Raw genomic sequence first — 27,500 nt, 5'->3', positions numbered from 1 at the left:
GTCTGACAAGATCGAGTTTATGGCCCTCCTTATCCACAGGTGAGGCATGCATTTTTTGAGAGCGTCCTTGAGCAGACTCCACTATTATCGAGTTCGGTTTTGGATGTGCAAAGAGGAAAGAAGCGTCCGTCTCTTGAATCCTGTACATCAATTCTAGCCTCTTGGACATCGGGGTCAAGGATGAAGGCATTTTCCATGTCTGCTGTGCTGTGCTCAGCAGAGCTGGAAGAAAGGGAATGGCCACCAGGGTGGACATGTCTGCTGTGACAACATCGAACACTGGATCGTGGAGTTGTTGTGGGGGTTGTTGCACCTTGATGCCCAACAAACGTGCCATTCTAAGCACTTGCTCAGAAAAGTGCCCCATATCCTTGGAAGGCAAGGCTCTATCTCGTGTCTCAACGACATCATCTGGGGATGAGATCAATGGGGGAACCGAGGAATAGGAGGAGGAGGAGGAGGAGGATTGATAGTCCTCACCAGATTCCTGTGAAGGGGCAGGTTGCTGTGCCACATCAGTCGCACCACAAGGTGGGATTGGAGGCGGCAGGGCTTGCCAGTCCTGGCCGGATTGGTGTAGCGTTAGAGATGTAGAATGTCACGGTACCGGAGGAGGACAGAAAGTGTCATGTAATTCGAGCCACAGTCATTGTTCGGGTTGAAATGGAGCATATAATGGAGAAGTAGCTCCCAAGTAACGAGAGCGATCCAGGAAAAGGTCACGGTCCCTCTTGAGCTTCCAATCTGCATCACGTTGCTGTCCATGGGGAGGAGACGATGGGACCGAGAAACAATCCCAATCATGGGATGGAGAGCAGGAGCAACCACGTTCGCATTGACCCTGCCAACGATCCATACAGTATCGGTCCGGAGATCAGTATCGAGGAGGCTGCCGAGGAGAGGGCGTCGGTCGATACCAAGGTGACTGAATATCGTAACGGCATGGTGTAGGAGACCTGGATCTCCATTCTGGAGCTGTCTGAGCAGAACGGGGTGGTCGGGTTGGGGTGTCCCTCAACCCACCCTCCAAGATCGTGGAGGTCAGATCCAAAGTCACCACCTGTGCTGGAGGAACCACAACACAGATGGGAGAATCAAGTAGAGGAGGGGGAGGCGGGGCGTCCCGCTCCTTCTCCTGCTGTTTAGAGGTTTTCTTTCTCCTCTTTTTCTCCGGTGCATCCGCTGCCAGTTTAGGGTGTTTTGTCCTTTTTGAAAGTTGTTTAGCTACCAAGATAGTCAGGTTTCTTCCTGGAGTATGTGGATCCACTAAATGGCTCTGTGGTTAACAGAGGGGAAGACTGAGCCGCAGGAGCTGCTACTGTTGTACTTGTGGAAGGGGCAACAGCAGGCTGTTCTCAAGGAGTCTGAGCCTTAGACATATCAACCGCTTGAAGGGCCCTTTGCCAAAGGATCACCTTTAGTCAATCTGCTCTATTCTTGCGAGCCTGCTTCGACAGCAATTGGCAGTGGTGGCAAGATTCAACTTTATGGGATTCCCAAGCAGAGTAGGCATAAGGAGTGACCATCCGAAGAAGGCACCTTACTGCCACACGATGTGCACTTTCTGAACAGAGGCTTTTGGGCCATAAGATGGAGGAGAAAAAACGTGTTGCCACTGAGGCGATCAACGCTCTCCAACGCTCTCCTCTCTCTCTCTCTCTGTCTCTCTTAAAGAAGGAAAAGAGGCAAGGAAGAGAAGATAAAGGTAGAAAAACACAGCTTGAGAGAATGTCGAAGAAGTTCCCCACAAAATAACACTACGGTGGTTGAAAAGGAACTGAGGGGAAGGCAGGAATCCACTCTTTATACAACAGAGACAGTGGGGGAGGGGTTCCCACCAAAACTCTTCAGCCTGGAAGTTTCCCGAACAAATCTCCACGCAGGTGCAGAGCCCATAGGTGTGAAGCACAGAGACCACGAAGAAGAACTGAAAGTTCAAGGAAGGAGCCAGGAACATCTGAAGTGGCCAGCACCACCTCCTTTCCCCACCTGCTCAGCTACAGCTGTGGCTCTGTGGTGCTAGCACAGAAGAGACTGAAATTAGCTGGTGGGTGGGTGGGAATATAAATGTATACATAATGTTTTAAAAATAGTACCAGAGCACAGACAAGAACCGGAATAGGCCAATAAGGGCTGGGATCCTCAACATGGTGCCCACAGGCACCAATGTGCCCACAGATACTTCCCCTGGTGCCCAGCAGGCTCCCTGCCTCTCCTGATTTTAACGTTAATTTTAAAAGATATTTAATTAGTTATTTTCTACCTGAGGCTGACATGGTGCAAAGCAAAGCTCTGCCCTCCAGCACCATCTTTATTTGATGGTGAGCACCAAAGCACAAAAACACTTAAAAGAGTAGTTTTGTGTTTTGGAGCTCTGACCCCACCTCTGGTTTGTGCATAGGTTCTTGGGAAAGTTATTTTTCTTTTTGTCTCACCGTTTCCCTTCTGGGAAATTAGTGTTTTGTGACCAGCTGTGCCTCCCATGGTAACCATTTTATAAATGCCCAAGCCCCCATGGCAAATATTTTGTGAGAGCTCCCATAACACTCTCTCAAAATTCCAAATGTGCCCACTAACCCAGTAAGGATTTTAGCACTCTTTTGGATGTATAAAAAGTACAATATGGAAGGCACTTTACTGGAAGTGGTTGCATGTGAGTCAAGACAGAAATAGTTCCCAGTGAAATAACTCCTGAAAACATCATTATTTCAAGAAGCCTTCTTTGATTGACCAGCCAAGTTTTTTATTGGTATTCAGTTTTACATTTTTAATATGGTGTTTTATTCTTGTTATCCTTCATTGTTCACTGCTCCGGAATCTGTTTAGATGTGTAAACAAACAAAAGGTTTAGAGTACAGTCTGTAAAAAAGAAACCACCCTAATGTTACAGCAACACCCACCCTCCTGCCCTTTCTCTGAGGTAGTGATGAAACTCAGAGTGAAGGCAACTCTGTGTGCTAATGGGAAAGAACCCTTACTCTTACTTTAAATGTAACTTAGCAATAAACTTCACAAGCTCAGGGGTGCTACTACATCCTAGATGCATGACTTTCAGAAAATAAAATCTGCATCCCAGAACTCCAAACTTTCTTTCAAGCACAGTTATACATGATGGCTGAAGTCAACCTTACTGATTACATCTACTGATTAAAATAAAACCCATGGCAGTTAACATAATATTTGTTGTTCTAACAAAGCGCTCTTGAACAGCATATCATAAAACTTATTTATTCCATTAAGAATGAGTTTTGAACAGAACTGAGAGCACCACTTATGTTGCATTCCCTTTGTCCAGGAAAAGCTTTCCTGCTACTACTACTTTCCAGCTTTTAGCCCTAATTCTACTGTAAAAACAAAACACCTTCTTGCAGGATGTGGGAAAGGGGCAACAATCAACAAGCCAGCAAAAATTACTAGGAATAAAGGTTTTAACGTTGGGGTTCACCCAATGAAGTGGATCGGCAGTCAATGTTGTAGTAAGACGGAGGAGGAAGTAATATTCAACATGAATATCACTTCCTTCAGAATCTTGAGCCCTGCTCAATCAGACTAAAATTCATCTAAAATTCACCATCCTGCTGCCCGTGGTGGCTGGCATTCAACATTAATATCACTTTGTGATCTTCCAACAAAGACGTATTATAAGTTTAAGTCTTTTCAGCTCACCTACTCAACAGGCTTCTCAAGAAAAGCAAGTGATCAACTTCAGACAGGGAAATACTTAAGATTCTAAAAAATAATAATGGGAATGTTCTGTCTCCAGTAGAAAACCAAAGAAACAAAATTGCAAGAGATTCATTACAAAGCGAAATCATACAATATTTCTGTACAAATACAGAAGTATTTCTTCTGTTCAACAGAATAGGTATCATGAAAGAACAAAAAGCTGACAATTCTAGAACTCAATCCATTAAAGCTCAGAAACTAGATAATTAGCAGTTATTTACATCTACACAGAAAACAGAACAGCAAACCAAATTTAGATGCCAATTACTTATGTAGCTATCAACCTCACAGATTTAGAGTGGGATTCTATGCATGTTTAGACAGAAAAAAGTCCTACTGGGCTGGGGAATGCTGGGAGTGGTAGAACTTTTTTCTGTATAAACATGTATAGGATTGTACCCTTAAAGTATTAAGGTGCAGCAGGAAGCCTGCATCTGGCTATATAAACTTTAAGATCATAAGTGATCTTAAACTTCTCAGAATCCTATGGAGCATTACACAACAATGCCTCAAAAAAGAGGAATGGGTGGTGGAGGAGGGAATAATTCAAAAATACATCTAAGGTACTATCCTATACCCATTTACCTGAAGTGAGCCCCATTGAACTAAGTAGACATGTACAGAATAGCAGTATTAACCTTTTTTCATAAGTGCCTTGAAATAAATCACTAGCTATCTTCATATATCCCAGCACAGTGCATGAGGTATTTGTAACAGAAAAATAAGCATTTTAGGAGGTTGTCCAGAAGCTAGGTACTTTTTTAATTTAATATATTTTATGCCACTTTTTCCACAGCACAAAAATATGTGTTTGTGTAATGGCCAAGTGTATATCCAACTGCCAGTATCCAAAGCCAGAAGTTCTGTTCTTCCTAGTTTTCTGTCTGCTATTATAACCATAAACAAATCTTTGGCAGTTGAGACATAAATATATTGGCTGGGACCCCAAGAGCTCTTTTAGGCATAGTCAAGGGATTTTATGCTAGCTCAGTGGGATTTTTGTTTTGTTTTTAATCAGTTTGAGCATATGAAACACTGCTTTAGACTCCCCTCAATTTAAAAAGCAATTGCCAATTTTCCATGCAGCATTGAGAGAAAAGAGGAATGCCAATCAAGAAACATAAGCCAAAACCCCTCTTGGGTACAGTTAATTCTTTGGATCCTGGCCATTTATTCAGAAGCAGATCCCATTTATTTCAACACAACTTACTTCCAAACTGAAGTACCTAGATCATAACTGCCATACTGTTCATTTATCAGTAACATATCTCCATCTACAGAAGTAGTACAATCATTTGTATCCACCTTTACATAAGACTGAGTCCATTCATGCAATGGGGCTTTTCCACCTAACCCTGCATGTCCCTGAAAAGCCTCTCACACAAGTTAGGGGACCTTCAGGAAAAGGCCTTGGATATGGCAAGGGGGCATTGCCAAAGAACTGGATTTATCTGGAAGAATAAATTGGCTATAAATTAGGTGAAGGCATTATTAAAGATAAAATTAGTAAGCATACACAGGAACAAGCCCTGTTGAAAAATAATCAACACGGCTTCTGCAAAGCTAAGTCCTGTCTCACTAACCTTTTAGAGTTCTTTGAGAGTGTCTATAAACATATGAACAGGGGTGATCCTGTAGACACTGTTTACCAGGACTTCCAAAAGGCTTTTGACGAAGTCCCTCACCAAAGACTCCTGAACAAACTTAGCAGTCATGGAATAAGAGGACAGGTCCTCTTATGAATCAATAACTGGTTAAAGAACAGAAAGCAGACAGTAGGAATAAGTGGTAAATTCTCCCAAAGGAGGAAGTAAATAGTGGGGTCCCAAAGGGATCTGTACTAGGACCAATACTTTTCAACCTGTTCATAAATGATCTGGAATTAGGAGTGAGCAGTGAAGTGGCCAAGTTTGCTGATGACACCAAATTATTTAGAGCGGTTCAAACAAAAAGGGATCCCAAAAGGATCTCCGCAAACTGGGAGAACGGGCACCTAAATGGCAAATGCGGTTCAATGTAAGCAAGTGTAAAGTGATGCACGTTGGGGCAAAACATCCCAACTTCAAGTATAGCCTGATGGGATCTGAGCTAGCAGTGACCGACCAAGAAAGAGATCCTGGGGTTGTGGGGGACAGCTCGATGAAAATGTCAACCCAGTGTGCGGCTACTGTAAAAAACACAAACAACATGTTAGGCATAATGAGAAAAGGAATTGAGAATAAAACTGCCAATATCATATGGCCCTTATATAAATCTATGGTGCGACCACACCTAGAATACTGTGTACAGTTCACAGTACACACCTAAAAAGAGATATTGCAGAGCAGGAAAAAGTGAAGAGGATGGCAACTAAAATGATCAAGGGGCTGGAGCATCTCCCTTATGAGAGGAGGTTACAACAGCTGGGATTGTTTAGCTTGGAAAAGAGGAGGGTAAGGGGCGACATGATGAGGGTCAAAATTATGCATGGTATGGAGATGGGGATAGGAGACATTCTTCTTCCTTTCAAAGTACTAGAACCCGGGGTCATCCTAGGAAGCTGACTGGTGGGAGATTCAAGACAGATAAAAGGAAGTACTTCTTCACAAAGTGCATAGTTAAACTATGGAATTCGCTACCACAGGATGTAGTGATGGCCACCAATTTGGAATGTCAGATCAATGAATCAAGGTAAGCTGGAGGTGGTCAAACATGAGATGGCAAGATTGAACATCGACATCTTGGGAATCAGCGAACTAAAATGGACAGGCATGGGTGAATTTAATTCAGGTGACCATCATATCTACTATTGTGGGCAAGAATCCCTTAGAAGAAATGGAGTAGCACTCATAGTCAACAAAAGGGTGGGAAAAGCAGTACTGGGGTACAATCTTAAAAATGATAGAATGATCTCAGTACGAATCCAAGGCAAACCATTCAACATCACAGTAATTCAAGTCTATGCCCCAACCACTGAGGCCGAAGAAGCTGAGGTTGATCGGTTCTATGAAGACCTACAACACCTTCTAGAACTAACACCAAAAAAAGATGTCCTCTTCATCATAGGGGATTGGAATGCTAAAGTAGGAAATCAAGAAATCACCGGGATAACAGGCAGGCGTGGCCTTGGTGTACAAAATGAAGCAGGACAAAAGCTAATAGAGTTTTGCCAAGAGGACATGCTGATCATAGCAAACACTCTTTTCCAACAGCACAAGAGGCGACTCTACACATGGGCGTCACCAGATGGTCAATATCGAAATCAGATTGATTATGTCCTTTGCAGCCAAAGATGGAGAAGCTCCATACAAGACCTGGAGCTGACTGTGGCTCAGATCATGAGCTGCTTCTTGCAAAATTTCGTCTTAAATTGAAGAACGTCGGGAAAACCACTAAACCGTTCAGGTATGACCTAAATCATATCCCTGATGAATATACAGTGGAGGTGAGGAATAGATTTCAGGGATTAGACCTGATAGACAGAGTGCCTGAGGAACTACGGACGGAGGTCCGTAACATTGTTCAGGAGGCAGCAACGAAATCCATCCCAAAGAAAAAGAAATGCAAGAAAGCCAAGTGGCTGTCTGATGAGGCTTTACAAGTAGCTCACGAAAGAAGGGAAGCGAAAAGCAAGGGAGAAAGGGGAAGATATACCCAACTGAATACAGAGTTCCAGAGAATAGCAAGGAGAGACAAGAAGGCCTTCTTAAATGAACAATGCAAAGAAATCGAGGAAAACAACAGAATGGGAAAGACTAGAGATCTTTTCAAGAAAATTGGAGATCTCAAGGGAACGTTTTGTGCAAAGACGGGCATGATAAAGGACAAAGAAGGCAGGGACCTAACAGAAGCAGATGAGATTAAGAAGAGGTGGCAAGAATACACAGAAGAACTATACAGGAAAGATCTCAATGTCCCTGATAGCCATGATAGTGCGGTCACTGAACTTGAGCCGGACATCCTAGAGAGTGAAGTCAAGTGGGCCTTAGGAAGCATTACTAACCACAAAGCTAGCGGAGATGACAGCATTCCAGCTGAGCTATTTAAAATCCTAAAAGATGATGCTGTTAAAGTGCTGCATTCAATATGTCAACAAATCTGGAACACTCAACAGTGGCCACAAGAATGGAAAAGGTCAGTTTACATTCCAATTCCAAAGAAGGGCAACGCCAAACAGTGTTCAAACTACCGCACAATTGCGCTCATTTCACATGCCAGCAAGGTGATGCTCAAAATCCTACAAGCTAGGCTTCAGCAGTATGCGAACCGAGAACTACCGGAAGTACAAGCTGGGTTTAGAAGAGGCAGAGGAACTAGAGATCAAATCGCCAACATTCGCTGCATCATGAAGAAAGCAAGAGAATTCCAGAAAAATGTCTATTTCTGCTTCATTGACTACGCTAAAGCCTTTGATTGTGTGGATCACAACAAACTGTGGCAAATTCTTAAAGTGATGGGAGTACCAGACCACCTTACCTGTCTCCTGAGAAACCTGTACGAGGGTCAAGAAGCAACAGTAAGAACCAGACATGGAACAACCGATTGGTTCAAAATTGGGAAAGAAGTACGACAAGGCTGCATATTGTCACCCTGCTTATTTAACTTATATGCAGAGTACATCATGAGAAATGCCGGGTTGGATGAATCACAGGTCGGAATTAAGATTGCTGGGAGAATTATCAACAACCTCCGATATGCAGACGATACCACCCTAATGGCAGAAAGCGAAGAGGATCTAAAGAGCCTCTTGTTGAGGGTGAAAGAGGAGAGTGCAAAAGCTGGTTTGAAACTCAACATTAAAAAAACTAAGATCATGGCATCTGGCCCTATCACTTCCTGGCATATAGAAGGGGAAGAAATGGAAGCAGTGACAGATTTTACTTTCTTGGGCTCCAAGATCACCGCAGACGGTGACTGTAGCCATGAAATTAAAAGACGCTTGCTCCTGGGGAGGAAAGCTATGGCCAACCTAGACAGCAAAGTAAGAAGCAGAGACATCACCTTGCCGACAAAGGTCCGTCTAATCAAAGCTATGGTTTTCCCAGTAGTAATGTATGGCTGTGAGAGCTGGACTATAAGGAAGGCTGAGCGCCGAAGAATTGATGCTTTCGAACTGTGGTGCTGGAGAAGACTCTTACGAGTCCCCTGGACTGCAAGGAGGTCAAATCAGTCCATCCTAAAGAAAATCAACCCTGAGTGCTCATTGGAAGGACAGATAATGAAGCTGAAGCTCCAATATTTTGGCCACCTAATGCGAAGAGAAAACTCCCTGGAAAAGACCCTGATGCTGGGAAAGACTGAAGGCAAAAGGAGAAGGGGACGGCAGAGGATGAGATGGCTAGATAGCATCACGGATGCAATGAATATGAACTTGAGCACGCTCCGGGAGAGAGCGGAGGACAGGAAGGCCTGGCGTGCTATGGTCCATGGGGTCACGAAGAGTCGGACACGACTGAACGACTGAACAACAACAACAACAACAGACAAATTCTTGGAAGAAAAGGCTATCTATGGCTACTAGCCACTTGATGGCTATGTGCTACCTCCAGTACCAGAGGCAGTGAACCTATGTACACCAGTTGCTGGGGAACATGGGTGGGAGGGTGCTGTTGCACTCATGTCCTGCTTGTGGGTTCCTGGTCGACAGCTGGTTGGCCACAGTGTGAACAGAATGCTGGACTAGATGGACCCTTGGTCTGATCCAGCATGGCTCTTCTTATGTTCTTATAGAAGCAGTTGAAACAAGCACAAAGTTTTCTCGCATAAGCCACCATAATTGCCCAGTTTCTTGCGATTCCCCTCCCACTGAAGCCCAAAGAACCTCATACCACTCCATTCCATGGGGTCATAAAACTCTCAGGGCCTCCTTTTCATGAGGTGTAGATAGTGTGGAGAAAGGAATTGGAAAGCCTGTTGCGTGAGCAAACACCTAATCATGTTGGATACAACCTAATAGGTACAAATATAGGGAATGGAATACCTGCTGCGTGATGTACAAGGTATTTTGTAGTTACTTATTAGAGCCTTTAAATAATTATTTTATAGCATTTAAATAATTATTTTTCACAAGCATTGCTGCCATATTGGCCCCCTCACAGTATCCAACTCTGACTTGTGCCAGTGCAGCATTTCTCAAACAGTGGGCCAAGGACTACCTGCAGGCCTCAGCCTCTTGGCTCGCCTGCCTGTCAGGTTTTGGTTGGACTGAAACCAGCAACGCCAGCTCCCTGCATGCACAGTACATGGGCATGCATGGGAGTGGACACTGGCTAGACAGCAAGGCTGTAACAAGCAAAGCTGGAGGGGAGGAAAGGAAAGGAAAGGAGGAGGAAAGAGGAAACTCACAACAGAGAGAGGCCGGCTGAGTGTGAGGAAAGAAGGAGAAACAATGGGAAGAAGTGAAAAGGACATATAAAGGAGAAGCAATAGTCAACTCCTCTGCCTCAGAAGAACAACCTGGCACTGGACAGTGATACCAGTTGGAGAGTCTGCACATGTATGCACACCTGTGGGAGCAGGGGAGAAGGTGGAATTAAATTAAGGAGGCCAGCAGATGGAGAAATTGAAGGGGGAGGGAAGAGAAAGAAAAGGTGCCATCCTCTGAGGGAAAAGAGCCATAACAGGCTTTGAAAGAAATTAGAAAGTGAGATAAACGATGAATATTTTTATTATTAATATTCACAACAAACTGGGAATAGAGAGGAAAGGGATAAAAGAGGGAACCTGCTATAGGAGAAAGTGAAGGTAAAAGCAGCTGGAGGGACAGATGAAAAAAACAGCAGTTTAGGGGATATAAGACAAGTTAAGAGGGAAAAGAGAAGGGAAGAAATTAAAGTAAAAAGACGTTGAAAGAAACGTAGCAGGGGAAGAAAAAAAAAGAAAGAAATTCTTCTCCATTTAGAGCCTCTGCTTAAATGGGGAGGCAGTGGGTTGTATTCAATGTTAGTCCAACCTAGAGTAGACCCACTGAAATGAATGGGACTTCAATTAAACTAATGTTGGCTACAACTCTGAGTCATGGTACCTCAAGAGACAATGTATGTACTTAGTAAGAGGAAACCTAGACTGTGGAACTCCCTGTAACAAGAAAATCAATGTGGCAAAGAATTTAGCAATTTCCAAAGAGTGATCAGATATCAACAGAAAATGCTATCAGTAATTGCCAGCTGATTACACCAAGCTCTGCCTCTATTTGCCACCATTTGTAAGTGGCACTGCCATTTTGTGACTGTGGCTTCAGTAATTTTCAGTTCTTTCAAGTATGCCCTGCGGATATAGTTTGAAAAACTCCATGATAGTAGAAAGTACCTACGCTCATGCAGGGTAGGGCACCGGATTTTCACTGATCCCCCCCCCCACACACACACAGAGCAAAAGCTGCCCTCAAGGGCTGGGGGACCCTCTGGAAAATTATGGATACAGCACAAACATACAAAACAGAGTACATATTATCCTCATAAACTAGCACTCACTTATCAATTTAAAACTAATGAGTCACGTACAACAATTAGACACAACTATTCAAATTATTCCTGCTTTCTTCAGTTCAAATGACAGGAGGAGGATGGGACAAGTCACTCACATTCAATTTCCCAGCTAAAGAAAATATCGTCATCAACTGAACCTTTCTAAATATGAGCATAAGCCTGGGTTTGCAGAAACAATGTGAAATGAAGATGGGAGACACTGGTCTGAGTAATTCTGAACACAAAACGAAAATAGAAAGGACTAACAAAGTGACTAAGAACAGCCTATGAATTGGCTTCTACCTTGTTGACATTTCACAGATGGAAGAATTCTAATGAATGAATACAGAAAGTGACTAATTGAAAAGTTGTCAGAATATCTGAGAAATTAAGTTCTCATGATTGATAGCAATAAAAAGCACTGTTTATCTTAAGATTTTTCTTCACCAGCTGTGCAGCGTCAATATGCAAAAACCCAGAACACCAACTATTCATGTACCCCAAGTTGGATACAAAAGCTTGGATTGATTTGAGAACACCAGAACAACAGGAGGTACCATCACATAGAAATAATGGCTACTTCACATCACATCAAGGAATTGGCACTATTTCATCTAACAAATAGCTTTTATAGCTCGTTTTAATTCAAAATATTTCCTGAAATTATTCAAGATCCATCCCTCAGTCTCATCTCACTTCAAAGGTGCAGCACTGGTAATAACCACTAGGGAATAATCAGAATTTGGCTTCACTTTACTGTTTTAGCTAGTGCACCATCTAAAATTAATCTCTGGCTTTGCTAATATAAGGACTGTCATGTTTCTCTGTACTTCTGCTCTACGCCACCTCATGAACCTATGTGTTTCACCCATGGAAAGAGACAGATCTAAATTACAGCCAGACTTTATGCTTTCAGAAACATAGATCAGCCATTGCTTCTCTGCCCAGAATGCACTGCTAGGTACCCGCAACATATAAAAATTACTAATTCATTCAGTCTGCAAATCTCTATTTTGAGCATTGGTTTAAACTGCAGTTCTCATGGCCATAACACTTGGCTAGATTTCTGAATGTTCTATTTCTTTACCCATCCCCTGCTTTTGTACCACCTAGCCATGGGGTTTCCAACATGGCGCCATGGGCACCAAATATGCCCACAGACACCTCTCTTGGCACCCACCAAGCTTCCTGCCCCTCCTGATTTTTATTTAATTTCTTAAGATTTTCTTAATTAAAACCCCCAAAACTGGGAGGCTGGCATAGTGCTGGAGACCAGCTTTGCAGTATCTTTATTTGGGTTGAAAAGAATGGTTTTCTGTTTTGGTGCTCAGATACCACCTCTGCCTTGTACTTAGGTTCTTGGGGAAGTTGCTTTTCTTTTAGTCTCACCTGTTTGCCTTTTAGGAAAATGGCGTCAGGAAGGCTAAAGCTGAAAACTAGCTGAGGTTAGCGAGGGATGCCAAAAGCAACAAAAAAGCTTTCTTCAGCTACATACATAGTAACAGAAAGAGGAAGAAATAGTGGCTCAGCTATTAAATAAGGATGGCAAAATAACAGATGACAAAGAAAAGGCAGAAGTGCTCAATTCCTACTCTGGCTCAGTCTTCTCCCAAAAGAAGGTCTATGATCCCCCTGGCAAAGGCGAAGTACAGGCTGAAGGTGCAGGATTGCAGCTTGAGATCGACAGGCATATGGACAAGGCACACCTAATTACTTTGAATGAATTCAAATCTCCAGGGCCAGATGAACTGAACCCTAAAGGAACTGGCAGAATAACTCTCAGAACCGCTGTCTATTCTCTTTGAGAAATCTGGGTGAAGTGCCAGATGACTGAGGAGGGCTAATGTTGTCCCTATCTTCAAAAAAGGGTAAAAAGGAGGAGCCTGGGAACTACAGACTAGTCAGTCTGACATCAATCCCTGGGAAAATTCTGGAGCAGATGATAAAGCAAGCCATCTGTAAGCACCTTGAAAACAATGCAGTGATTACTCAAAGCCAACATGGATTTGTCAAGAACAAATCCTGCCAGACGAATCTGATCACATTTTTTGGTCAGCTAACCTCCCTTGTGGACTGTGGGAATGCTGTGGGCATAATATACCTCGACTTCAGCAAAGCTTTCGACAAAGTGCCCCATGATATCCTGATGAGCAAACTAGCTCAAAATGGGCTAGATGAAACAACGATCTGGTGGATCCACAGTTGGCTACAGGATCGGACTCAAAGAGTGCTTATCAATGGGATCTTCTCAAACTGGGGAGAGGTAACCAGCAGAGTACCACAGGGCTCAGTCCTGGGCCCAGTGCTCTTCAACATAATGACTTGGAGGAGGAGGTGCAGGGAATGCTGATCAAATTTGCAGATGACACAAAATTGGGCAGGATAGCTAATACCTTGGAAGATAGAAACAAAATTCAAAATGATGTTGACAGACTGGAGCGCAGGGCAGAAAATAACAATGAAATTTAATAGGGATAAATGCCAAGTTCTGCACCTAGGAAAAATAAACCAAAGGCACAGTTACAAGATGGGGGATACGTAGCTCAACAACACCACAAGTGAGAAGGATCTTGTAAGTGTTGTAGATCACAAGCTGAATATGAGCCAACAATGTGACATGGCTGCAAAAAAGGCCAATGCTCTTTTGGGCTGCATTCATAGAAGCATCGCTTCCAAATCCCGGGAAGTACTAGTTCCCCTCTACTCAGCACTGGTTAGGCCTCATCTGGAATACTGTGTCCAGTTCTGGGCACCACACTTTAAGAAGGATGCAGACAAGTTGGAGAGGGTACAGAGGAGGGCAACAAGTATGATCAGGGGACTGGAAACAAAGCCCTATGAAGAGAGACTGAAAGAACTGGGCATGTTTAGCCTTGAGAAGAGAAGACTGAGGGGAGATATGATAGCGCTCTTCAAGTACTTGAAAGGTTGTCAGGCCAGGATCTCTTCTCAATCATCCCAGAATGCAGGACATGGAATAATGGGCTCAAGTTACAGAAAGTGAGATTCCGGCTGGACATCAGGAAAAACTTCCTGACTGTTAGAACAGTACAACAATGGAACCAATTACCTAGGGAGATAGTGGGCTCTCCCACACTGGAGGCATTCAAGATGAGGTTGGACAGCCATCTGTCAGGGATGCTCTGACTTGGATTCTTGCACTGAGCAGGGGGTTGGACTCGATGGTCTTGTAGGCCCCTTCCAACCCTACTATTCTATGATTCTAATGCACTACTTGCTTATCTAACCTTTCCTTGAACTTTTTATATTTCAGCTTTTACAGCATCCTGTGGTGAGGACTGTCTATAGGTATTTATGTACTGCGCATGTAAAAGGTTCCTTTTGTTTCTTTAAACATACTTGTAATCATTTTTGCTGTTTGGCTTAAAAATATATATTATAGCATATACTGTTTTAATCTTACTACTGCAAATAATGGGAACAAAATAGTAAAGAGCTTCTTTAAATTATTATCTCTTTTGTGGAGAAAAAGTGTTTATGTTTAAACTTCACAGGACCTACTTAGTGAGCAGCACAGCTTTGGCAACACTGAAGTTGGTCCTAAGAGAATGTCAGTGTACCGACAATGAAATTTCTAGAATTGTCTTAGGTAATGGAAATTTTGTACTGCATATTAAATGTTTCCAAGTTCTTCTAATTTCACTCAATAATATGCAAGGACATAAAATAAATTCAAAATACCCTTATATTCAAACCAGAAATTTGATGCACATTATTCAATCATTTTCAGATTTTAAAAATCTTGCTTTTCCCCTTCTACGCATTAAATCGATTTAAGCATTTTCCCTTCATAGTACCTTACATTGATTGACATAGTTTCAAATAACTTCAATACACTCAAAGCACCAGAATGTTGGTTTCTTGTCCTTTGAACAAACTCTTATAAATGTCAATAGGCTTAAACAATAATTATTTTAAGCACATGCTCCTGATGCCATCTGTGACAATAATTATAGACTGCAAGGAGTAAATGGATCTGCTCACAGCACAAGACAAAGACTTTGATAAAAGGAGACCTTTATGTTTATATTAAACAGGCTTAAGTTGGCTAACCATTTGGCATGATGATATTCCGTATATATAACTCCAAGAAGCTCACGCAAGCCTGCCCAGGATACCAAACAACACTACTTTTTTTTTTTCTTAACTGTTAACACCTTTTAACACCTGCTTCACACATTACATTTTAGTGGAACATGGGACAACCTGTAGCATCCAGCTTCTAAAAAAAGTTACATCTGAAGTGGAAGCATGTATTTTATTTTAAACCATGACTTTTTAAAAACCATAGCATACTTGTGATTGGAGAAGTAATGTGCGGCCCTGTTTAATATAAATTTTCTGCAGTGCTGATTTGTAATGTGTCCATGCTAAAACATAATGTGTGACAAGGCAAAAATAGACAAAGGATACTAAATATATAGCAAAATGCCATGCTTCTTAAAAAGTGTTTTAGCCCCTCACTGCTGCTATGCAGCAGTCACACTCCCACGCATCTACGTATGGAAGGGTGAGAACTTTTAATCACTCACTTTGTTTAACTCTTTATCTCTACAAGCTGTACTTCATTATACCCTATTAAAAGTTTTGTAATATCACTTGTTGGAGCAGTTGCAGGACCTGTTTGGTTTTTGCTGCAGTGCCCTTTGTTGACCACTAGCTAGTTTGTTTAACACAGTGTTTGCCTTGCTCTCTACAAAACAGAAAGATGCAGAGATTATTGTAACAGATTTACTTCTCAGTAAGAAAATATGTAGTTAAAAGAGTAACTTATAATGAATATTTGAAAATGCTTCATTAGAAACATCAATGAAAACATTTAGATTTCCAACAGAAAATCCTATGTATGTCAAGGATATACTTTCAATTCTACATAATTCCTTTTAACTGTATGTTTGATCAACTCTTTAAATGATGAAAATATAGATAAAACGTATACAGATATTTTCCCTTCCTCCATGCATTAGCTGTAATAGAAGCCATTTCTCTTCTCAATAAAAAGGCCTTCCTCTTTTCAAACTGCATAGGTTATATGAACACTAGACTTGGAAAATGTGGAACAAAGTCACTCATTACAGTCAAAAGCCAGTATGGCAGGATGTCCAACTTTCCTAGGAAGACCCAGGATCAAACCCTTGCTCAGCCATGAAGGCCACTGGGTGACCTTGGTCCAGCCACTGTCTCTCAGCCACTGTCTCCCAAGCAGGTAGCCTAAAGTTGTTTTGGACTGCATTCCTGACCATAATGGGCCATACTGGCTGGGGCTGATGGAAGCTGAAGTCCAAAACATCTGGAGGGCACCAGGTTGGGGAAGGCTGGAACCTATTTGACTGAGAGGCTGTGAGGAAACAAGATATACCATTTATACCATCCTGAGCTGCTTAGAGGAAGAGAGAGATAAAAACTCAAATATAATCAATCATCTGTTGAAGCAAAAGCCTTGATTTAGTCAGTTGGATAATATGCCATGATAATTTTGCAAAGAAGACTTCAGTGACCTCTCTTCCATAGAAAGTGTTATCAAACCATCAAAGCAATCACAATTGCTACACTTAAGAGAGTTGTCTAAAGCAAAGATGAAAAGATATTCTTAAAATATAAAAGCAGAAGTAATAAAACAAAAGTAGGATATAACCAGTCCAGGCATACCTTTGATACTAGTTTTGCTATACATCTTAGCAAAACTTATTAGAACTACTCCTCTATAAATATTAATTGAAAGTGAGAAAATCCACACTTACACCAGTTGCCAATCATCCTGGTTATGTGTACAAAAGATGGTTAATATGGACTAATAATGTTAAATAAGAACATAAGAAGAGCCATGCTGGATTTAAGGGGCCATCTAGTCCAGCATTCTGTTCATACAGTGACCAACCAGCTGTCGATGGAAGACCCACAAGCAACACATGAGTGTAATAGCACTCTCCCACCCATGTTCACCAGCAACTGGTGTCCACAGGCATACTGCGTTTCATACTGGAGATGGCATATAGCCATCAGGACTAGTAGCCACTGATAGCCGCCTCCTTCAGGAATTTGTCTAACCTCCTTTTGAAGCCATCTTATTGGTGGCCATCACCACATCTTGTGGTAGTGAATTCCATAGTAACTCTGTGTTGTGTGAAGAAGTTCTTCCTTTTATCTGTCCTGAATCTCCCACCAATCAGCTTCATAAATTATCTGGGGCAAGTTCCATAAGAGACAGGAGGTTAGTTAATAAGGATGCTCCTAAGCAGGTTTCATTGCTAGGTGACAGCACGCATCCTTAGCTTAATTGAATAATCTTTTAAACAAACACCCTATTATTACTAGCCTGTTTATTCATTTTTACAAGCAGATAATTTTTTATCAAGGGTTTGTATTAATTTCTCTATCATTAGTTACTTCAATAACAAACATTTCCTTTGATTTGTTCTATAAACTACAGAAGGACTCATCTCTACTTTGATAAGAAAAGTTACAAGGAAACATGTAGTAAGAGATATCCAAGACTTACAGTCAAATGGAATTCCTTTTCCTATTACTATGTCAGTCTACTACTGCAATTTGAAATTGCTTTCCCCAGTAACTTTCTTAACACACCTTGAAAGTAACCTAGAGATCTCCTTCTAGGAACAATGGCTTTTCAAGATTGTTGTAACACAATTTTCTGAGAAAATAGCATGGGCTTATCCCACCCAATGGAAGGGATGAAAGCCACACATCAAGAGATCACGGTTTCACTTTTTTTTAAATGACTAGATAGATCTACACTCCAGCCTTAAGGCACATGGACTCTAGAAGATGGTGGGGGCGGGGTGTCCAGAGACTTGTAAGCAGGGTGAGGAATAACTTTATTGGTGTTTACCAAGAACTGCCAACATTTTTAAAGTCAGTATGAGCTGCCTGCCTTTTCTAATTCCCCCCCCCCCGTTTAAAAATGTTGAAAATGGGACACACACAGAGAATAGGGAGTCAGAAGTTTGCCACTTGTTTCCACTTGTGTCAGTTTCCACAGAGTATTCAAGACAAGAATGGGAAAGTATTTTCCCAGCAACAAACATTGCTGTTTGAGCGCTAAGAAAATGCCGTTCCCCACAACAGATGAGCTTGCTAGGAGAAAGCCTTTGGACTCCCTCCCTGCTCCCCATTTACAACTGAGTAATACATTTCTTGTGCAAACAGCTGTGATGCTCTATGAACAGCTGATAATCATTTCAAAGCTTCAGCAATATATTCTAAGTCTTAAACATTCTAAGAAAACTTGAGGTGGGGGTGCACACTAACTCTGCCGGAGAAATATCCAAGATGCTACATTTGTTTCCAATGTTCCTAAATGACCAGTTGTAATCTTAAAATTGGCCAAGTGACAACATGAGGTGACTGAAGCCTTTCTTGCTGTTTGAGCTAAGACTATGCAAAGCTATTATTTTATCCAACTTCAATAATAACACAAGGGTCAACACACACATGATTTTTCTGCACAGAAAACATTTGTGTCCATCATTACCCATGAAATCCTAACTTAATGTAATTTGCTTCGTGTATGCAGACCTACAGGTCAGGTGATAGTTTCCCAATACAAGTACACTCAGTGAAATCATTAGTAGGACTTTTACACATGACATTCTACACACAGGCTTCCTGTATTTTCCCCACATGCATAAGTGCTTTTCATATACAATCATAATGTGTTAAGGAGCCATGAATTATTCTTATGAAACCTGATCCTGCCAAAGTGGAATTCCAGTCACTGGAATATTTCAGAACTAGTTTAATTTTGTAAGAAGCACAAAGACTTCCTCCTCTTGTGCCTAAATATGTCCATGAGACATAAGTAACACTTCAGAAAGTAGCACTTCTGGATATATGATGAGACTTCTTAACGACATTCAGGAATGCTCATGTGCTGAAACAAATGAAGACAATTCTGCCCTAACTGGGTAAGGAAATACTGAAGACTGCTTTTTGATCCAGAACGCCAGTGACCAAAAAATCCCACAACACCACAGAACACAAAAGAATTAGCATTGGCAGGAATACGGTTTGTAATCAACACCCACAGCATACTATCTTAGTCATATTACACAGAAGGACCCAGCTGGAGAGCAGCAAGCCTTTCATTTAAAACCTTGGAAATAAATAACCCCATCTATCTCTTCAAATGCTTAGAAGACAGCCTTCATCTTTTATTATGTTTTGTTGAGAAACTACCTGCTCCCCCACCATCCTGCAACTCAGGCTTTCCTGCCAAGCGCTACTTAAAGTGGCAAACCTACCTAGCAGTGGTGCTTTTGCATTACTAACCTGATAGCTCTTTTCTGTACGAGGTGCTTTCATAATCAATCCTCATTTCCTTAACTGAACTGACCGCAAGGAGAAGCAGGAAGAAGTACAGTTTTGTCGGGAAGTTTTTGGTTGTGTGTGTTTTGGTGTGTGTGTTTTGGTGTGTGTTTTTTTAACAGGGACGATAAGGAAGCGACCCAAATCAGAAAAGGTTTCTGGAAAGGGAAACGTTAAACAAAAAGCCTCGTCAGCGAGCGATTCCAAAGGCACTAGAGCGTAGCGCTCCATTTTCTTCTCGCGCTTCGCTACGAGGAGCAGAAGGCAGCTCCATTTGCTGATCTTCCTGCGTCTCCCCAGACTGAGCTGCCCCATCTTAGATCATTCGAGGGCAGCTGACCACCGCCCCCGCCCCGGGACCAAAAGCACTGACTGCTACCGAAAAACTGCGAAAGCCTCCGTCGGCTATAACTTAACATTTCCACCCTAAACCTCGTTTTCCAACTTTTTCGCCAATTTCTCCCTCTAAGTGAAGTTGGGCTGGGGGGAGGGGCGGAGCGCCAGCGAGCCCCAAGCTGGCTCCACCGAAAGTATCAAGATATCCGAAGAAGCAGAGGCCAAGACGGCGACGCAGCCCTCAGCCTCGGCTCCGGCGACCTCGCCGCACCGGAGACAACCCGCCCACCGACCCCCAAACGCACACTCCCGCCTACCGGCATCATCTTGGCCCCGAACCGCATTGAGGCGGGCGTTGCCGGTTCTCCCCCCTCCAAGGCCGAGGAGGAGACCAATGGCCGGGGCCCGGGGAGGCGGAGCGGCCTGCCTTGCTTGGCGGGGAACCTGTTGCGAGCGGCAGCCCGGCCCGCGCCGCTCGCCAGCCGGACGGCGCTCCTCTCGGCCTGCGTTTCCCTCAGACCTCGGCCCCACTCGCGCTCGGCGCTTTGTCTCCTCAGAGCCCCGCTCCGGCTCCCCTCAACCAAGCGGCCGCCGCCCTCGAGCCCGCTCCTAAACTATGCCCCGCCGGCCCGGCAGGGAGGAGCAGCGGAGCTCCACCCGCCCGAGCCCCACCCCCAAAGCGGGGTGGGCTCGGCCCAGAAGAGGCGCGTCGCTCCTCGAGCGTCTTCCCCTCCACCTCCCGCAAGGGTGAGGAGAATTGGTGCCCCGGGGCCTGCGGAGGAGTTCCCGCCGTTAGTTTGGAAGCGGCATCCCTCCACCCTCTTCTCTAAAGACTTACTAAGAAGCTGTTGGGAGCTCTGGACGTTTCTGGTCGCTTTAGTTCATGTGCTTGGGACTTTTCTTGCCGTAAAAACGCGCGGCAGTTGGCTACGAACGATGTAATTCCTTGAACGGGAGATGTTGACGAGCAGCAAGATTACTGCGGGTTGTGAGTGTTTTGCGCCTACCTTTGTTTTGTTTGTGTGCGTAAGTCTCACAACACACAAACCATTTTGAGTATAAATCCAATAGAACATTTTATATTAACACAGGTGACGGTGGCAGAGATAATTCCTTAAGATATAGGCTTGTGACATTATGACACATCCTTCCTTGAATTCAAAAATAATAGATACTCCGAATCTCCGCGGCCAGGTGGAGATTTGAAATTGACTTCCACAGTGTAAAAGGAAATTGCTATAGTGGTGAATATCCTTTAAGAGAAGGTGTGAAAGAATAGGTGTAAAAGAAGATGCTCACAGGCTGAGACGTGTAAAAATCCTGATGGGGACGGTGACCTTTGTATTAGGTAATAATCATTTTTCTCATACCTGAAATGTCTGAGCAACGTTGACACATATACCAAACTGCCTGTTTCAGTTTCCAGAGCGTAGCCATGTTAGTCTATTGTAGCAAAAATAGCAAAGAACCTTGTGGCACCTTAAAAACTAACAGATTTATTCTAGCATAAGTTTCTGTTTACTATATTTTAAAAACCCTGAAACTCTCCATAATACTCCATGCATCTGATGAAGTGGACAATAGTCCACAGAAGTTTATGCCAGAATAAATTTGTTACTCTTTAAGGTGCCACAAGACTCTTTGTTGGTTTTCCCTATATCGAAAAGAACATGGGTTTGGTACTCAAGGGCTAAAAGTCTATATTTTGTGCTCAAACAAGTCAATAGGCACTGTCACACTGAGCTTTTTTTTTTTTTCTTTTTCCTTTTTGTTTATCAGAACAGACATGGCTGCTTTCTACATCATTTGTTTCTTAAGGCACAATCTTATGCATGTTTAGCTAGAAAAAACTCTTATAACTCCCAGCATTCCCTAGCCAGCATGGCTAGGTGGGGAATGCTGGGAGTTGTAGGACTTTTTTCTGACTAAACATGCATAGGCTTGCACCTTTATTTCTCCTAGATGAATGCAAGTGTGTTCAGGTTTTTGTTTGTTTTTATATTCAGTTATAAATCTGTTTCCCTTTATAATACTTCCCCTATTCTACTGTCAATGTGTGTACATGTACAAGGCTTAGACTGCAGTCCTATAATATTTACCTGGGAGTAAGTCCTATCAAATTCAGTGGGGCTTACTTCCAAGTAGACTCTGCACACTTACCCAAGAGTAAGCCCCATTGAACACAGTGGGATTTATGTCTAAGTAAACTTGCACAGAATTGCACTGTGAAACTTTTCATTTTTAATAGTTCTGCTTTCTGGATGTAAGCTACCAATTCTCTCAGAAAACCCCAGTCTATTTGATAACATTTCTATAGTTATCTTTAATGTCTGTATAAACACACTATTTAATTTTTTCTTGAATCTATCTTGAAACTGTACCTTTTTATATTTATATATTTAATATAGTTATGGCCTGCCTTTCAGAGTATGATTACTTACAAACATACATTCACAATACAATATACATTAAAAATACAGTGAAAACAACCCAAGAACTAAAACAGTAAACACCAACTAAAATACCAAACCAGCATAAAATCAACAGAGTTCAATTTAAAAAATCCTCATTCCCATCCCCCCCCACATCTTTATCATAGTTTGCTCTGAAGCATTATTAACTCTGTATGTCTTAACTTGAACTTGATTTTTCCCACTTATTCCTACTTTGCTCTATTTTCCCACCTTTTTTGGTTCTAAGAAGAGCTTTCCTGGACCTCTTATAGATTTCTCCCTCCACTTTTTCAATGTTTCCTCAACTAAGCAAACTTGAGGCCTCCTATGCTGACCAGTAGGACAATGAAACTGGACCACCATCATACAAAGTAGGGATTTCTAATTATTTATACAATAATCTATATGCCTATTTTTTATCCTAAAAAGACCCCCCCCCCAAATTGGCACACATAAAAACAAAAAATACAATTTAAAATAGTTAAAATACAATGCAACTGAGAACTTCTACATAGTCAGGGACTCGCAAGACGAGCTTTTATTTTTCACTGCTCATGTTTATTGAAATCAGATTCAAATATCTTTCCCCATTTTGTCTTCTGTACTTTTGTTGACTTACAGTAAAATCCTATTCATGTCTACTCAGAATGAAGTCCCACTTAGTTCAATAGGGCTTTCTCTCAGATAAGTGGGTATAGAGTTGCAGCTTTACAGCACAAGCCTATACATGTCTACTAAAAGTCATATTGAGTTCATTGGGGCTTATGCCTGGGAGACTAGGTATAAGATTGCAGCCTAAGGGCTTTCTTTCCTTTCTTTTGCAAAAGCCCATGACACTTCCAAATCTTTCTCATTCTCCCCCCCCCCCCAACAGTCACCTAGTCCTGTTCTCTCATTTTGGGCTTCTTCACATGGAACTTTTTTTCCTGCTATTGAGATTGCTCACTCATGGATGTTTGTGGGTTCTTTTCATGACTTCGTCAACCTCCAGGGCATGGTCAGAGGTATTTGCTGGTTATTCCATCTCAAAAAGATCTGGGAATAATGAACTATTTCTTGAAGTCGGATTGTTATGCTATTAAAACAGCCACTAGATGGTGCTGTTTCATTAATCTCTATGGAACCTTGAAAATTAAACACTTCCCCTCTCAGCAATCATGTGGTCACCATCTGGGAGCCAGCTGTAAATGCAGAAAGGCTCCACAATGGGAGGGCTGCGGGGTTTTTCTTTAGTGTAAAGGCAGCCTTTGTCACTGAACCCATCAATGCACAGGACATCCTCTTTCCTAAAAGAAGGAGTGATAATGAGGGTACAATTTAGGGAACACAGGAAGTTGTCATACCAGATCAGATATCTGGGGCTTGAAAGAAATTTCACCAGTTAGACTTGACTTAAGTACTGACTTAATTTTCATTAGTATTCATTTGTACGCTTGTGGTATTTGGCTTTGTCTGGCCTTCACCTGTAGGATGCACCTTGATTCACTGGAACTGTTTGCTCTGTTGGCACCTTAGCACAGTGCATCTGTTCTCTGCTTGCTTTTTGCACACTTTGATCTGGATTGTATAGTTAAACATTGCACTGTACAGTGCAGCAGCCAAGATGGCTGCCTATTAGTTACTGAGGTATGTTCAAGGTTTTGTTGTTGGCATATAAAGCTCTGAACTTGGGACCAGGTTACCTGGCAGCTCATCTTCCCCAGTGTAGATCCATTCAATCATTAAGATCTTCAGAGGAGGCCTTGATAGTTATACTGCAACCTGCAGATTGCCATTTGGTGGCAACTTTGAGGCAGGCTTTCTCCCGCTTGATATGTGGGAGGTGCCAATTGTGCCATATGTTAGGTCTTTAACTGGCACCTATCTTTTCATCGAGGCCTTCCCTGATTGATTGTGTTGCCCAGTTTGATTGCACTCTGATTTTAATGTTTTAATTGGGGATGTTTATCTTTTGATTTTAAATATTTTTAACTGAGACATTTTCTATTTTCTGTTTTTAAATGTTTAAGTGTGATTGTTTTGTCTTTTTAAAAAAATTGTCTTGTAAACCATTTTGAGATCTCTTTCTAGATGTCAGCCCGGTTTATATACTGATTAAATAAATAAATACTGTGGGAAGGAGTGAAAGCATGTATGGTCTTGCCCATTGTTGAATGTTTGGACTTGTGGTCCACCATCTACCCTACTCCCCACTACAATATGACATTTTGTGTGTTAACTGAAGACTAGAAAAGTTCTGTTCTGGTTGTTCTAGGAACATCGAGGCTTTTTAGGGAACAATCCTACGTCCCCCAGGCAGCATCTGAGGAACATAGGATTTTTTGGTTTCCTGGCTCAGAACAGGCCTGCTCCCTGCCCCCTCATAGCCAGCACAGAGAGAACTGCTCCGGCTGCCTATCTGCGGTCATAAAACAGAGCACAGAGATGGGGAGAAGGCAGTATTCCTGGGGGATGGAAGGAGACCTGGGTTGCATTCCTATGATCTTTCCTTTGGCCACCCCAGCCTCCTTTCTTCCCCTTCCCTGAAGCAAAATGCAGAGAGGCAGGTGCAAGGCGCATCCCTCTCTGCATAGGTTACTCGTAAGCTTTTGAGTTCGGGGGTTTACGAGTACCCAGGGTGCAACCCATAGGACTGCACCCTTACTGTAATATGATCCTAAGACCTTCAGGTTTGAATTGTTTAAATTGGCATTTGTGGTACATAATCACCATTAAAATGTTGGGGATTTGCTTAGGAAGTTGGTATTGTGGAGGAGATATATACTTTAGGGTTCTGTAGATTGTCATAGTCTACGGTGGATAAGAATACGTTTTCTTCATTTTTAGAGAGAATCAGCATTGCAGTGCTGATTAGGTATTCCCTCCTAAGGGAAAAAGAAAATATGTGCTGTGTGCCTGAAGTCTAAACTGAAGACATTTCAATCTCACTGGCATGTCATACAAGGTCTTTCACACAAAATGCTGCTCATCTACCTGGACCCCAGCAAGCAATAAAGTCAAGAACAGTTTTGAACAATGACAAAGATGACAATGAAATCCTGTGAGCAAATTAACACTATGAAGGCAGTGAGTATGTGTAACTTCAAGTGACTCTGTATTTATTTATTTCTAATCTGCCCTATAATTCTAAATTCTTTTGAGGAATTATTGTTTAGTCTATGCAGTCCTTCATTTTAACAGCAATTCTCTATGGAAGGCAAATGGAGTTCTAGAAGTATAATAGATCTGACAGTGTTTGTATAGAAATATCTTGTTATTTTTATCTTTACTTTAGCTTTTTTCCAACACAAACTCACAGCTGGGTGTCTGCATCTGCTGGGCTGACAGGCAACTCAGCTGGCATTTATTTATTTGAACAGCTAATGTTACACCCCGAATTTTAACAACATTAGGGTAAGCAATACATGGATAATTTTAAAATGTCATGGCTATTCAACACCACTGTTTTACAGACACAGGAAAGAGCCCCGAGGAGTCTGCTGAAGAGCTGCAACTGGGTGTAATTCCAGGATGGTGCATAATATGGGGAAAATTTCAGAATGGTGCAAAAGGATAATAGACCAAAACATCTTTTGCAGGAACTCCCAATAGATCATACCAGTACTCTTATACCTGGTAAAGAATGTGGGTGAAATGTTTTTCCACTACTCCATAGAAGTTAGCATACCTGTGTGTTTCTGCTTGCTCTCACCACTGTAATCACTGTATTGGGAGCTTAAATTAAAAACACGTGAACAGCAAAGACAAAAGCAGTCAGAGGGAGGCAAAGGAACAAGAAAGGCATAGATTCCTTGATATCAGAATATCTCTCAGCCTCTACTCAGTCTCTTTTTTTCTCTAATTTCTAGACTTCATCTCAGAACATGATCTGTACCCTGGTAATGCAGCTGAACTGGTCTGATCAAGAAAGCACCAATGCCTGATTCACAAGGCACTCTGAGGGCTTTAACTTTCAACCCATGCTGAGTGTGTGTGTGTGTGTGTATGTGTGTAAGTTGGGTTGCAGTGCAGGGAGAGCATGATAAAGAGTTTTTTTCAAATGTTTTATCGTGTCATAAATCCTGTTTTACCATACTACTTATATATGTGTATATAGAGAGAGGTGTAAAGCAGCACACTGCCACTCCTGGTATCCATTTAACATCACAGCTACTGATGAGGGCAGAAGCAAAAATGTTTAGCACGAGATAAATTTTTAAATTACTCTGTTGTTAGTCTATATATACTATAGTATATTATATATACTATAATATACATATATAAAGAGAGTATATGTAGAATCATAGGATAGTAGGGTTGGAAGGGGCCTATAAGACCGTCAAGTCCAAACCCCTGCTCAGTACAGGAATCTAAGTCAAAGCAACCCTGACAGATGGCTGTCCAGCCTTGTCTTGAATGCCTCCAGTGTGAGAGAGCCCACCACCTCCCTAGGTAATTGGTTCCATTGTCGTATTACTCTAACAGTCAGGAAGTTTTTCCTGATGTTCAGCCGGAATCTGGCCTCCTGTAGCTTGAGCCCATAATTCCGTGTCCTGCACTCTGGGATGATCGAGAAGAGATCCTGGCCTTCCTCTCTGTGACAACCTTCCAAGTACTTGAAGAGTGCTATGTCTCCCCTCACTCTTCTCTTCTCAAAACTAAATATGCCCAGTTTTTTCAGTCTCTCCTCATAGGGCTTTGTTTTCAGTCCCCTTTGTTTTCAGTCCATCCTCATTGCCCTCCACTGTACCCTCTCCAGTTTGTCTGCATCCTTCTTAAAGTGTGGTGCCCAGAAGTGGACACAGTACTCAAGATGAGGCCTAGCCAGTGCTGAGTAGAGGGGAACTAGTACTCATGTGATTTGGAAGCTATACTTCTATTAATGCAGCCCAAAAGAGCATTTGCCTTTTTTGCAGACACATCACATTGTTGGCTCATATTCAGCTTGTGATCTACAACACTTACAAGATCCTTCTCACTTGTACTATTGTTGAGCCAAGTATCCACCGTCTTGTAACGGTGCATTAGGGTTTCTTTTTCCTAGGTGCAGAACATGGCATTTATCCCTGTTAAATTTCATTCTGTTGTTTTCTGCCCAGCGCTCCAGTCTGTCAAGATCACTTTGAATTTTGTTTCTGTCTTCCAGGGTATTAGCTATCTCACCGAATTTTGTGTCATCTGCAAATTTGATCAGCATTCCCTGCACCTCCTCCTC

The 27,500-nt window shown here is 42.2% G+C and overlaps 1 protein-coding gene and 1 long non-coding RNA gene across 3 annotated transcripts in view; one reads left to right on the top strand and one right to left on the bottom strand.

The window, feature by feature from the left end:
• Positions 1-20,484, bottom strand: part of TP53BP2 (tumor protein p53 binding protein 2) — a 77,684-nt gene extending 57,200 nt beyond the window's left edge. For both annotated transcript variants that reach the window (XM_084828688.1, XM_084828689.1), the window contains exon 1: positions 20,171-20,484. In XM_084828688.1, coding sequence (XP_084684814.1) covers positions 20,171-20,197 — 27 coding nt within the window. In that variant the 5' untranslated portion in view covers positions 20,198-20,484. The remainder of the gene's footprint in view (positions 1-20,170) is intronic.
• On the top strand, positions 20,263-26,510 carry LOC146360036 (uncharacterized). The gene is made up of 3 exons (XR_014786922.1): positions 20,263-21,201; positions 25,133-25,372; positions 26,155-26,510. It is a non-coding gene; the product is annotated as an uncharacterized LOC146360036 (long non-coding RNA).
• Positions 26,511-27,500: the final 990 nt, after the last annotated feature.

The sequence above is a fragment of the Heloderma suspectum genome, chromosome 1 (assembly GCF_057233095.1).
Source record: "Heloderma suspectum isolate Gila_16-S chromosome 1, 16-S_ref, whole genome shotgun sequence".
NCBI classification, from domain to species: domain Eukaryota; kingdom Metazoa; phylum Chordata; class Lepidosauria; order Squamata; family Helodermatidae; genus Heloderma; species Heloderma suspectum.
The sequence above is the reverse complement of the archived record's forward strand: the minus strand, read 5'-3'. Positions and strand labels throughout refer to the sequence as shown.